Raw genomic sequence first — 14,564 nt, 5'->3', positions numbered from 1 at the left:
GGCATACTGACGACACAGGACAACGGCAAAAAATAACTCCAAATTTTTTCGAAAAATAAAAATAAGTTAGATTAAGGGTTTTAAGTTGGAAAACACTATTCAAGGCCTTAATCACAACATTGAAGGCCTTAGTTACTCCCTGATTAACATAATTCTACCATCATAAAACCTCAAACAATATAATAGATAATAAGAACATAAAGTATGTTTAATTATCTCATAAATTATCAAAAATTGAGAAAAAAAATGCATACCTTTGATTAGAGAGTTCTTTCTATAACTTAGGTGTTAATCCTCCCTAAGTAGCCTTCCAAGCTTGATCGAAACCATAAATCGCAACTTTGTGAAGTTTTAAGAGAGCGCAAATGTGAGACTGAGAGGAAGAAGTGAGTGAGAAAGAGATTGAGAGAATAGAAGAGTTTGAGAGAGTGAAAGGGGGTGAAAGAGGGGGAGGAAAGGGTTTAAAAACCCTTTCAAATGGATCTGACCGTTGGAACTAGTTAGATGTGGATCGTCTGTCGATAACGATCGGATTTCGCTCATTTTGACCGATACCGACCCTATATCAGGCGATACGTGGTCCTTAGCATATACCACCTAGTACAGGGTGATCCATGTACCATTTTCCTATCGGACCGGTATGTACCGCTCATACTAGGAGGTATACTGCAGCATGGCAATCCCTAATCTTAACATTATGTTGGGTCCACATATTGTTATTTGTAGTCAGATAGTTCTAAAATTAGTATTGAATGGAGATTTTAAACATTGCATAATTGTATTCATTGCTACTGTGTTGTCTGGAATATGTGTTCCTTTTCTCAATGCTTGCATCTGCGATCTTTTTTCTGTATCTTCCTATCTGTGCTTCTTTCAATCTGCTTCTACATACCAATGCACATATACATGCTGGTCAGTTACTGTTTTGTGCTCAAATTTGTATCCTTTATATGTAGATGTTACACTATTCACACTTTTTATCTTCTTCCACATATTTATTATGCATATGCATGCCTGTGGCAAAATTTTCATTGTACATGTGCACATATTAAAGTTGCTTGTATCCCTTTACCTAATGGTAAGCATAGTGTTATTTTCATTATGTAATTTTCCTGAATTCTGCCTTGTTTAAATAGGATATCTCATTTCTTTCTGTACTGTGATGTTAATTATTCAAAATTTCCTTAAAAATAGTTATTAGTCTGCTGCTAGTTATATGCTAGCCATATTCAGGGAATCAAAGGATCACATGCTAGTATCTTTTGAACTGAAACTTGTTTCATGTCAATATTGGTCTATTTTTCTCTCCTGATTTTAGACTGAATTACTGCAGGGAGGTGGATTAAACAAGGAGGCAATTCATCAAATGAATCAGGATTCCTTTGCAAGATCAAAACCAGATGGAAAATTATGTGGTCTACCGAGTAGTATGGACATGAACATTTCAACAAGTGCCCCTCTCAACAATGTTGGAATGAGTCTTCCATCTCAACCTTTTAGGGAACAACAACTGAAACAGCTTAGAGCCCAGTGCCTTGTATTTCTTGCATTCAGGCATGACTAATGCCTCTATTGTTTTGCATGTATCTAAGTACTTATAATGCTTAGGTGTTAGTGGAGCCTAGACTTTTGCATGTGTTAATTTTTCTTCTTTTTGGCTTCCAGAAATAATTTGATGCCTAGGAAGTTGCATCTTGAGATCGCACTTGGAGCTAGTTTGCCAAAAGAAGGTAATCATCACTGTGGTCCAATTTTGTGCAAGATTATTTTAGAACTAGTTTCTGTCTGTCTCTCTTACTATCTGATAATTTCTTGAAAATACTTGACAATGTAGATGAAACACAACGATGGTTGAATGGCAGCAGAGGAACAGATGCATCTACAAGAGAAATGAGTAATAGCCATGATAATTCTGGCATGTTTAGTCGGCCAAGTAATATGGCTAAAGGGCCTCCAGCTTCCTCATCTACTGGCAGTATAGTGGAGGCAGAGTCTTCATCAAAGGACACAGGTAACTTGAAGAAAAAAGGTAAGAATTAACTGAATTTAGACCAATATATGGCATAAAAGAAACCAGTTTAAAAGAAACCAAGTGGTTTTCTGCCGTCAAACAAAATGATTCTGAAGTCGATTCAGAATTTGTAGAATCATATCTTGTCTCTGTCATGCTGCGGATGTCTGACTCTGTCATGCTTGTTACAGGAGGTCCCTTTGGCAGCCATTTCGAGAATGAAGTTTACATGAATCCTAACCAGCAATCTCTGCGGGCAAACCAAGTCTCACCTGTTTTGGGGGTTGGTAAGGGTCCGAAGGTTGATGCGCTGTTTGCATCAAGAGCCACTTTTAAAGATGATGCTTCCAAAGAATCATCAGTGGCTGCTATGGTTAATCGAGAAACTTATTTTAATCAACCTCATAATATTAGCCAAATTAACAGTGCAGGCAAGCTACATTTGTCAGACTCTCACTTGTTTGGAGTCAATACTCATCCAGAAAGGTATCAATCTTTATTACCTGTAAAAGAGCAGAGTCCACTGGCTGTTGGAAAAGGATATGAAAGTTTGGAGAATGTGGTGAATGCATCAAAGGATATCATGTTCTCAAATCAAGTTGCTCATTCAGAGAAAATTCCTGCCTCATCCGAGTTGGCTATCACAAATAGCATTACCAATGCTTATTTTGGTTCTAATGGTCTGCTGGATCAGAGTAATTCTGTCATTCAAAAGCAGAGCCATGCTGATGTATACACGACTTTTGCCACCAATGACTCGATAAAATTTGGGAATATGGAAGCTGTCTTGGAAAAATCTGTTGAGCAAGACAATGGAAACCAATCAGATTCCAGTGATATGCCTTCTTCTCCACCAAAATATACAACCTCTGAGAAGTGGATAATGGATTATCAAAAGCAGAAACTTGTTGAAGAGCAAAAATGGACTTTAAAACAGAAAAAAGCTGAGGAACGAATAGCAGCATGTTATGAGAAGTTGAAGGTATGTGTGCATATTACTACTGCCTAACTAGATATGATAGCATTTGCTTTTGGGTCTTTTTGCCATGACCAAGTTACATTAAATTAACACTGCCCCTGTGAATGTGTACTATGTCGATGGCCTAAAAGGAGACTTTGGCCATTCACTAGGAGATTTTTAATTGCTGTAGCTAATACAATGCTCTAGAATAAGATGGACCTTGAAGAAGATTCTCGTTATACTTCTTCACCTTAAACATTGGTTTGGTGGTGTTATACCGGACTGCTTACCAAAGGTTGAGTGTTTGAAGTCTCATCCGATATATTTTTTAAAGTGTCAACTAGCCTAGCTGGTAAAGACTTTAACAGCTTATTGTTATTACAAGGTCCCAAGCTTGCATCTTACTTTTGTCACTTAAAAAAAAGATGGAGTTTCTTATGCACAAGCCTTTTCTTTTTTTACTTTTTAACTGTTCTTCCTCTTTCAAAGGGGCAATCATATCTTGCTTGTCGATATCAATGCCATATTTTATTCTAAATTGATCTTTATTCCTTTTTTCATTTCCTTTTCACTCTGAGAGAGTGAAGAATAACTGAGTTGGGAGGACCTAGTTCAAAATAATTGCCTCTACAAAGGTCATTTGAAAACTTTGCTTTTGGACATGGAAACTCTTCAAGATTTAATGGGTAACAACAGTAAGATAATTTGATGTTTTATTCATTAAGAAAGCAATTTCCAGAGCTGGATTGTGGTTTCTCATAGCACCCATATGTTATGCTAGTGCTTGTTACTGCATCTACAAGGACCAACACCTGTAGTTTATTGACATGAATGTGATGTATCACCTTTTAACCCTGTAGTTTATTGTCATGAATGTGATTCATCGCCGATACCTGTAGTTGCAAACTTACACCATCTTTATTGATTGCTACTAAAATTTGTGTTACACCAAATTTAAGGAGAATGCAGAACACTTTTGTAAAGTAGATTTAGTTTTTTTTTCATTGTGTAGAGTTATGTAGCACATGTTTGCAAATATATTTTTTGCGTATTTGATCTTGATTGGATATGACTCTCCTACTGGGGTATTGTCAAAATTGAGGAGAATAAACCTCCTAAGGATGATCAACAGAAGAGAGGTAAAATCAATTAATCTTAATTTTTTTTCTGTTAGTAAAGTAGCACAACCACTCATTTCTGTGGCTTATAGGAGTTTTTTGAATTAAAACTTCTCCTTTTCAGTAAATTCATCACCTTTCAAAATTTCACAAAGATAGACCTTCTGAACTCCCTATATAGAGAAGATTCTTGAATGATTAGTAGTTTCTATTGCTTCATCCAACTTAAAGGGTATGGAAGGCAAAATATTCTTCTAATTTATTGATTCCAGTACAACTGAATGTCACCTTTAGCATTACTGATTTAAATAGTTTTTCAATTTATGATTTATGGTACTTGTCTACTGTAAGCTGTCTCAAAAATCTTATGATTTCTTCTGCTTTTTCTGTTGACCAGGAAAAAGTGAGTTCATCAGAAAACATTTCTGGTAAGACAAAGACTGTCATCGAATTAAAAAAACTTCAACTTCTACAGCTTCAGCGCCGGCTAAGAAGGTTCACTGGCTTTTCATTTGTGCCAGTTCTTTGTCATAGTTAATTTTGCAGCAAGGCATATCTTATCAGTTTAAATCTAACTATTTGGCTCTTCTTTCTTTAACAAATTTTTTTTCTTTCATGTATCTTGTTGACACATTGTGACCGGTTGGCAGTGATTTTCTTAATGATTTTTTCAAGCCTATCACATCTGACATGGATCGCTTGAAATCAATTAAGAAACATAGACATGGACGGCGAATGAAACAGCTTGAAAGATTTGAACAGAAAATGAAGGAAGAAAGGCAAAAGCGAATTCGTGAAAGGCAGAAAGAATTCTTTGGTGAATTAGAAACCCATAAGTATGGCTCTCTATGTTACCGATTCAATTTTGATTTGTTTTTCTCTATCTAGTGGAATCATTTCTTTTTTTGTGTTGCAAGCCTATCGATCAATGTCGTAGTTCGGACACAACCATGGAATGATGTTATTTGAATAACTCTCTTTGTTCATCTCCTCTAATGGAATTTTCAGAGAGAGGCTTGAAGAATCCTTCAAGGTTAAGCGAGAGCGCTGGAAGGGTTTCAATAGATATGTGAAGGAGTTCCATAAAAGAAAGGAACGAATACATCGGGAGAAGATTGACAGGATCCAACGTGAGAAGATTAATCTATTGAAGAATAATGATGTTGAAGGATATTTGAGAATGGTTCAGGTCACTAACAATATTCAGTTTTTGACTATTTTATTGCATTTGCTGGCTTATTATCTTATATTCAATGATCATTTTTTTTGATCTAGGATGCAAAATCAGATCGTGTTAAGCAGCTCCTTAAGGAGACTGAAAAGTATCTTCAGAAGCTTGGTTCAAAGATACGGGAGTCTAAATCCATGGCAAAGCAGTTTGAGATGGAAATGGACGAAAGTCGAGAGTTCAATATTGTTGAGAACAATGATACTACAAATGAAGACGATGATGGAAGTGATCAGGCTCAAGTAAGTTTAGGCTGTTATATTTGAAAGCACTTTTTTTTCTGCCTATCTGATTTATGTTCTCTGTGATGCAGCATTATCTGGAGAGCAATGAAAAATACTACAAGTTGGCTCATAGGTACTAAAAACATTTGATTCAGTCTTTATGCATTTTGATGGCTTATGTGTTTTAAGTCGAGCCAATATCTAAGTTAATTTAGCTGATTATGTTTAATTCAATGTCTTGTGTTTTATGCTTTAAATTGAGCTGAAGTCTAGTTGATCTAGCTGGTTGATGATTTAGCTCTAGAGCTACAAAAGATTATTTCTACGTTCTATTTTATTAATGCTGTAACATACTGATCTTGAAAAATTGTGATGTGAACTTTTATGGTATTCAGTGTGAAAGAGAGTATATGTGAGCAGCCAGCTTCTCTTCGGGGTGGAAAATTGCGAGAGTGAGTACCTCTTTGTTTTTTTTTGTCTTTTTATTAGTCAAGTTGCTTTCCTTAAATCCTTGAATCCTTGTAGTATATATATGTGGTCTCAACTCAACAAATCTTGCAAATTTATTATTGGTACATAATTTCAGGTACCAAATGAATGGTTTGCGTTGGTTGGTTTCTTTGTACAACAATCACCTAAACGGGATCCTTGCTGATGAAATGGGTCTTGGTAAAACTGTTCAAGTATGTTGACTAGTTTATCCTAGTAATGCCCTTTAGTAAGCCCTAACTGCTATGGGGTTGTTATGATGTCAAATGTTTTTTCAATGTCCCAAGTGTTGACAAACTTTTCTTTTGCAGGTTATTGCTCTAATTTGTTACTTAATGGAAACAAAAAATGATAGGGGTCCTTTTCTTGTGGTTGTACCATCATCTGTTCTTCCTGGTTGGGAATCTGAAATGAGCTTTTGGGCACCGGGTATAAACAAAATTGCATACTCTGGTCCTCCTGAAGAAAGGCGAAGGCTATTCAAGTAGTTAAACATAATTGCAAACAATCTGTTCTTTCTCCATTTTGTTTCTGAACAAGTAACTATATTTTTTCTTTCCTGCAGAGAAATGATTATTCACCAGAAATTCAATGTTCTTCTAACGACATATGAGTATCTAATGAACAAACATGATAGACCAAAACTCAGCAAAATACATTGGCGTTATATAATTATTGATGAAGGTCATCGCATAAAGAATGCCTCCTGTAAACTCAATGCAGACTTGAAGCATTACCAGAGTTCTCATCGGCTGCTATTGACTGGCACCCCGCTACAGGTTGTCATGCCCTCCCATTCATAGTCGTTGCTTTTTTCTTCACCTTAATGACAGTTCTGTTCTTCAGTTTATCTAGAAATTATTAATATCATAAGTCTCATTTCATGAACATTCATATTCTGGCCGCTAAGTAATTAACATTGCTTCTCTGTGTTGCTATTTTGTTACTAATATTAGATGGCCGGCTGATTTCCACTGGAATACCTGGTAGTGATTTTTCTTTTTCTAGTTGTAGTTACCATGTTTCTTTCCTTTTTTCTTTATGTATCAGAACAATCTTGAGGAGCTGTGGGCCCTTCTTAATTTCTTGTTACCTAATATTTTCAACTCGTCAGAGGATTTCTCTCAGTGGTTCAACAAGCCATTTGAGGGCAATGGAGACAACAATCCTGATGAAGTAAGTATTTTCTTTCATTTTGCACACTAAATTCTGCAGGTTTTTTCTCTTCAAGATAGAGTAATTTCCATAGTGAATATCATTTTAAGCCTCCATGAACTTTGTAGGCATTGCTCTCCGAGGAAGAAAATCTTTTAATTATAAACCGTCTTCATCAAGTTCTTCGACCGTTTGTTCTTCGAAGGCTGAAACATAAGGTTTGTGACTGACTTGCTTAGACGTTTTGGTTATAGCTTATTTGTATTACTGAAAATGCTAAACTTGCCAAAAAATGTCTATGTTGGTGTGCTTTTTAATGAGAAATGCTCCGATTAGTATTACATGTACTTATGGATAAACAATTAGTTTTTCCATGATTTAATTAGAGAATCTTGAATATAAATGATTTTCTTAGTAGTGTTTGGTGATTGATGGCTGACAAGTGAGGCTAGTTATCTTCCCTTCCTCATCATCTTCCGTTTTTTTTCCTTCCTCACCCCTTTATGCTTATTTCTCTTTCATTTTTTCTATTGGATTTTATCATTGAAAATAAATTGGATGGACCAAGGTATGCAATACCGTACTGTACTAGTGTTTCGAGATTGGCTCGGTACGGTATGGTATCGGCATATCGAGCGGTACACCAGGGTGTACCGAACAGTTTTATATATTTTTCTTCCTTACTGTAGCACTGTAACACTGCTACAATGTAGCACTGTAGCACGTTCCGTCCGGTACCGGGTGGTCCGCGTACTAGTATGCTATCGGACTGGTATGTACTGCCCATATCGGGCGGTACCATTCGGTATTGCATATCATGGGATGGACCAATATATGAACCATAGTTTTGGTTCTGGTTTTCGTATCCATGATGATCTCTGGCTGGACCAGGATGGGTCCAATACATGTTGGGTGTACCAACAAATGCCGGCATGGTTTCGGACCTTCGGTAACTCTTTTTTAAAGGGTTTCAGTGTTTCAAAACCCCTAAAAAATCATATTTCATGGGTGTTTTCCTACCCTTGATCCTTGCATATCAAGCCTAGACCTGCATTTATTGGGGCTTGATCTTTGTCGATGAAGCATTCAATTAGGTGTAAATTAAGCTAAGAAATAGGGGTTTCTATATCTGTAATTTGAAGAGATTAGCTGTTGGATCATCAATTCGAGAATTCTCCTGGTAAGAGGGTTGAGATGAGGGAAGTGAAATAGAGATAGATGAAGGGAAACAGGGTTGATGATGGCTCGTTTATAAACTGAAAAGATGAGTGAACATTAATGGAAAGGAAATAGAGCTGCTAGGAGTGAAAAGAGGGCTTGTCAGCCCTGCTCGTAACTGGTCTCTTTGTGGTCCAAAGACATTCCGGCAGTCTTACTGCCTGACCCACATATGGACTGCCTGGTTTGAGACAGCCCATGTCCAGGTTCGTTCTCGGACTGGTATGTAATGCTTGGTATGAACCTCTTCGGGCAAAACAGCAAACTGTGATATGTACCAATAATGCCTGCAATCGATTTTTGCTGATCCACGTCTATCTGGAGGAGATGGTGATGTGGAAATTGTCCATGACCAAGAATTTGGTTGAATTTGTGTTGGCTTTGGCTGATGATCCATTTTGGATATCTTGCGGCTTAGATAATGTTGTCCATAATAAACCTTTTTTTTTCATAAGTCATTACCAAGGTATGTAATTTCGAATAATACCACCCGGTACGTAGCGGTCCGTCAGCTTACCGGTACACGGACCGCTCGTTATCGGATAGAACGAGGCGGCGATGTCGCCCTGCGTGGGAGAAGGAAAAGGCGTCTTCCGTAAAGTTAGATCCTGGACAACTGCCCAAAGTTCTCTCTCTCTCTCTCTCTCTCTCTATATATATATATATATATATATATATATATATATATATATATGAACGAGGTGATGTCGCCTCGCGTGGGAGAAGGAAAAGGCGACGTCGCCTTTTATAAAAAAAAAATTTAAAAATATATACATAATCTTATATATGTATAAAAATATAAAAATATATACATAAACTTCGCTTACTGCTTACTTGTTTTGTGAAGTCAAATCCGGAAGTGCAATTGCTTATTCTCGAACTGCAACACTTGCACCCCACCCCGACCCGACCTCTGTTTCTCGCCCTCTTGCTAATACAGAGCCTCTTTATAATGCAGATCTTGTAGTTAAGGCTTTCACACCTATTTATAAAACTAACCACACTAGGCTCTTAGCACCTTTACTTTCATTCTCCGTTGCTTCCTGACTTACTTACTCAATATATATATATATATATATATATATATATATATATATATATATATATATATATATATATATATATATATATATATATATATATATATATATATATAACGAGACGACGTCGTTGAATTATATATATATTTATATATATATACCGAGCGGTGTACCGCTCAGTATAAAGTATCGTACCGTACCTCGAACTTTGAAATTTCGGTACGGTACCAAATTGCATACCTTGGTCATTACTATCATCTGGTTGCATTATGAAACTTCACTACATTCTTTTCAGTTACTCGATATATGAATGTTTTTATTTTATAAAATTGGTTAATTTAGTGTCTTTAATATTAGTAATATGCATCAACTACTTTTCAAAAAGATTTAGGTGGGCAACATAAAAATTTATTCGGAAGATTTTTTGCAATTATATGGTGGATTTCATCTCAGTTCGTGCTTCTTTATTTATACAAGCACATGCAGATAGGATTAGATGGGCAAGTCTATGCAGATCTACTCATTTTCTCAAATAAATTCAGGAATTGTTAGCTTTTCATCTTTTGTTTTAAGAAGGCTCTTCCCTTTATTCTTGAGGAAATTATATTGAAATTGTGGTGACCTTTCTTGTATATTTTTCTACCCTTCCCTCATTTCTCAATTTGTTCCAATCTTGCAATATGAAATGTGGCATGGTAGATAATTCTTCTCAAGTATCTTTGGTAGTGTGGCAGGTTTTGCTCTTTGTACATGGTTGGAAATTCAATTTAGGTCATAGGTGCTCCTTGTGGCATCAATAAATTTGTACTTGTGCTGTATGGCATGTTTCAGCATATGCAATCCAGTTCCAGATAGTATTAGAATTGAAAAACCAATGATTGAATATGTTTTTAACAGACTTAAATTTATTGCGCATTATCAATCTCTTAATAAAATCTATGCCGAGATGATAAAAACTAGTAAGGAACTGTTTAGAGACTTCCATCATTGCCATGCTTCAATTGAGTTTTCTTTATAGTGTTAACTGCTTCAGACTATGCAAGATGATGTGTGTGGTTATTAAGATCTTCCATCATGGTTAACTTTTTAAACACTTATAGGAGCGGCAAGTGTAAAAAGGAAATGCCATATTTTCGAGCTTAAGTTCCTTGACCGTGCAAGTTTGAGTTTGACATTTGTTTCATGGACAGTCTTCCGAATCTGATCCCAACCCTAGTGTTGAGGGAATAGAATTGAAATCATTTATTTTCCCAGTTTCACCTATTCTCACACATGAGGTTGGGATCTGTCTAGTTTCACTTGTTTATTCAATCGAGTCTGATCCCAACCCTAGTGTCGAGTGAATAGAATTGAAATAATTTATTTTCCTAGTTACACCTTTTCTCACACATGAGCTAATTAGAATTATGAACATTGTTTTTTTTTTATGTCATTTGGGCTGAGCTTGCACATCCATTTGCTTTTGATTTTGCTTTCAGTAGTACAGAGGATGTAAAGTAGCAATACTTTTATATGGTTAATTTTTTCCAGTTTATATTTTCATATTCGTCATCAAATCTTGAGTTAGAGAAATTATAATACACGTGTTCGTAGAGCTTATATATTTCTATACACTTTTGAGATTTAACATACACGAAGGCAAGTTCTTTAAAGGATTGAAATATGTACCTTTGCTGAATTTTGACATAATGCAAGCATTCTGAACAGAAGTTTTAAATGGATGTGTCATGAAATTAGGGAGAACCTGGTTGTTTAATTTTTGTTCTGTTTTCTAGGTTGAGAATCAGTTGCCTGAGAAAATTGAGAGACTTGTCAGATGTGAAGCTTCTGCTTATCAAAAACTCTTAATGAAAAGAGTGGAGGAGAATCTTGGTTCATTGGGCAATTATAAGGTGATATACTTATTAAAGCACCTCTGAACACTGTTATATTGCTTTTTGTATGACTCCTAAGCCATCTTTTTTTATATCTGATCAGGGCCGTTCAATACATAATACTGTGATGGAAATGCGTAATATATGCAATCATCCATACCTCAGCCAACTTCATGCTGAAGAGGCATGCTTTTGAAGTGTTTGGATCTCTTGTAAATTTAGCTTAAAAGTTGCTTCGATCTCATATGTTGAATTGCCTTTGCAGGTTGACAGTTTATTACCTAAACATTTTCTACCTCCTATTATTAGACTATGTGGAAAGCTTGAGATGTTGGATAGATTGCTTCCTAAGCTCAAAGCGACTGGTCATCGGGTAATGAACTTTACAGTTTATTTATTACTGTTTACCATGTTTAATGTTAAAATATGGTAATTCAGAACTTTCAGGATTTCCGATGCATATTCATTGCCCTGATTCCATATATTTGAATGTTATATCTGATCATATGCTGCAATGATGTTTGTTAGTGTTTATGAAAATCATGTTGATACAGCTTATTTGCCATTAGGTTTTGTTGTGTAAATCATTTATGAGATTGGACTTTTTGATTATTTAGTTTTAATGAATATGTGTTGAGTTATTATGGCTAATTATTGTTGCTGCTTCTGTTTCTGTTTAATATGTGTACAGTTCTGAGGATTGATATGTTTAAAGATGTTTGAAATAGGTTTCTTGTCCATTAGCTGATTTCATCTTTTTTGATATATAACTATATTTTTTAGATTGTTCCCAGTAGCTTTGCTAACATGTTCATGATGTGTTTTTGACATGTAGGCTATAACAACATTTTGCAGTTAAGATTGTTTATGTGCCATTGGAAGTTTCTGTTTGTAATTTCTTTGGTAATATTCAATTTTTTTGCTTGTAACGTACAACTTATTACTAAATACTTTACTTTTGTTTTTTGTTCTACTGAACTAATATGTGATTTGAAGTCATGTAATGGCAAAGAATTTCTGCATTATCCTTATACATTTATTTATTAGCCATTCCTTTATAGTGATCAGTAAATTAATATGTGAATCTTCTATAGTGATATTCTATTGGTGTAATAACATGTTTGTATATTTATCTGACATATCTCATCTTGCCCTAGAGGGCTTCATATATTATAGAACGGTGGCAATAAAGCTCAAGATCACCTTTACTGATCCAATTACAAATTTGAGGATTTTAGTTTTCTGTGCCAAGATCACCTTATACATTTATTTATTAGCCATTCCAATGTATGACAAACAAAAAAAGGAATATCAACTGAATCCTGTTTGTTTTCTATTCTGGAGCAAAATCCTGTTTGTTTGTCATACATTTCCTGGATTAGTATTAATTGGAAAATTCACTGGTTAAGTTTATGCCATGATTTTTGAGCTGATTGCTTTCTTTTATTCCTTGGATTCTGAATCTGACATTATGACGTTTGCTATTTCCTGCAACTTATTCTCTAACTAGAAGTCAGAGATCCATTGTACCCTTTTTTGACATTTGATTCTTGATGTACTTTATTTTTTATCAGTCTATGCAATGGTCTCCAAATCTTGAAACATGGCACATTTGCTTCCTTGAGACCTTGTTAAATATCATTTTCTTGAAATAGTCCTACCGAGAGACAACCACCTGTATGATGTAGACCTATTGGTCAACCACTTTAATTGAGACAGAGTCCTCTCTTGCCTCACCTAGGACCTTAATGGTCCAACTGACTAACAACACTTAAACGATACCTGGAAGCTGGGCATCTTCCAGATTATTTGTTTAATCTGGTTGTTAGTGAAATTGTGCAGCAGGCTCTCCAGTGATTCAGTTGATAATCCACTACAGATGAGTGAATCACGATCCTGTCTGATTGTCATTATTTGGTAACTGAACCATATTTTTTGCTTACAACAAGACAAGAAGAGGGAGAAGAAGGAAATGATATTAGGATAACCAGGTAAATATGAGTACATCAATGGAAGGCATCTTAAATTAAAGAATGGCAAGTTTTCCTTTTTCCACTGTGTTTCTTCTTCTTTCTTACTGTTTTGCATTGTACAAAAACGTCCTTCTTGCTAAAGCAGTCCAAGTTGCTTTTTCTTTTTTTCATTTTAACCATGTTGGAGGAATGATTATTGATTTATGAATCAAATGGGATGAGCATACCTTGTTACTTTAATTTTCTAATTCTTTTCTTTTTTAATTTTTAAGTTTTTTTGTATTGCTAATATTGTTTGGTGGCTGCCTAAATGGCAGCTGCCTACATGGTGTGAGAAGTGCCTTTACTGCCCACACGCCCCTGCAATTTTCTATAACATTGTTAGGTACTATTCGGCACTGGTTTTTTTCTTGGGCTTTTGTTGGAGTTCTCACCTTTTACTGCTTATCCTGTGTTTCATTGGTAACTAGATTGCTTTTCTTATCTATGGTTAATTAAGGGACTAATTTATTCTTTGATGAAGTATTTTGAGGCTTATCCTTTAATTCTGTGGGATTGATTTGTTGCTGTTGGGTCTAGTTCTTTATTCCAACTTCTGCATCATTGTTTCACTTTGGGTGCAACTTTCTTGTTTGTACAAGGAAGTGTCGATTTATACAAGGGAAAAATTGGTGATACAACCTGACCTCCCATCGTTCCTGAATAAAAAAATTGATGGTGAAAAGAATATAAAAGAGTCAGGAGAAGTGATTTCTGGAAACAAAGAATAAGCAGCTCTCCCCTTAAAATGACTAGAAACAACAAGAGTCAACTGGGTCAACATCTAGCTAAACACGGAGAGAAGAAAGTCGATTGAGGTTTGTTTCACAAAAGAATGAAAGTTCTAAGATTTTCGGAGAGAGGTGTTTCAAAGAACTGGAGCTTTATGTTACCTTCCCAACATTTTGAACTCTTAGCAGCTTTTGTTCAAATACCTACTTGGATCAGTCGAGTTTGAATGGGTCAAAATAAATTAATCCAGCTGCATGTATGTTAACATTTAACAATTACTTGTATCGTAATAGTTAAAGATGGACAAAACCAGCTGCGAATAGTCTCATCACAAATTACTGTGAAAAATATGCTTCTTTGTTGAACAAATTGTTAAAGAACTATATTTGCCATGCAATTTGTTGTACCTCTTGGCGATTAGGATTAAATTGATGACGATGGAAATTGGTTCTTATAAAGCAATAAAGTATTGAGACTAAGGAACTCAATTTTGCTATGACTG

At 35.5% G+C, this 14,564-nt stretch overlaps 1 protein-coding gene across 3 annotated transcripts in view; it reads left to right on the top strand.

Moving 5' to 3' along the window:
• The window catches only part of LOC135585022 (uncharacterized), a 36,153-nt gene that overhangs the window by 8,653 nt on the left and 12,936 nt on the right, over window positions 1-14,564 (top strand). For all 3 annotated transcript variants that reach the window (XM_065111420.1, XM_009404867.3, XM_009404868.3), the window contains exons 5-22: window positions 1,334-1,554; window positions 1,666-1,730; window positions 1,835-2,029; window positions 2,203-2,993; window positions 4,488-4,585; window positions 4,741-4,926; window positions 5,099-5,279; window positions 5,366-5,560; window positions 5,632-5,675; window positions 5,938-5,994; window positions 6,129-6,225; window positions 6,343-6,515; window positions 6,597-6,810; window positions 7,082-7,207; window positions 7,315-7,404; window positions 11,220-11,336; window positions 11,422-11,502; window positions 11,584-11,691. In XM_065111420.1, coding sequence (XP_064967492.1) covers window positions 1,334-1,554; window positions 1,666-1,730; window positions 1,835-2,029; window positions 2,203-2,993; window positions 4,488-4,585; window positions 4,741-4,926; window positions 5,099-5,279; window positions 5,366-5,560; window positions 5,632-5,675; window positions 5,938-5,994; window positions 6,129-6,225; window positions 6,343-6,515; window positions 6,597-6,810; window positions 7,082-7,207; window positions 7,315-7,404; window positions 11,220-11,336; window positions 11,422-11,502; window positions 11,584-11,691 — 3,039 coding nt within the window. The remainder of the gene's footprint in view (window positions 1-1,333; window positions 1,555-1,665; window positions 1,731-1,834; window positions 2,030-2,202; window positions 2,994-4,487; window positions 4,586-4,740; window positions 4,927-5,098; window positions 5,280-5,365; window positions 5,561-5,631; window positions 5,676-5,937; window positions 5,995-6,128; window positions 6,226-6,342; window positions 6,516-6,596; window positions 6,811-7,081; window positions 7,208-7,314; window positions 7,405-11,219; window positions 11,337-11,421; window positions 11,503-11,583; window positions 11,692-14,564) is intronic.

This window comes from Musa acuminata, chromosome BXJ2-6 (assembly GCF_036884655.1).
Source record: "Musa acuminata AAA Group cultivar baxijiao chromosome BXJ2-6, Cavendish_Baxijiao_AAA, whole genome shotgun sequence".
NCBI lineage: Eukaryota > Viridiplantae > Streptophyta > Magnoliopsida > Zingiberales > Musaceae > Musa > Musa acuminata.
The sequence above is the reverse complement of the archived record's forward strand: the minus strand, read 5'-3'. Positions and strand labels throughout refer to the sequence as shown.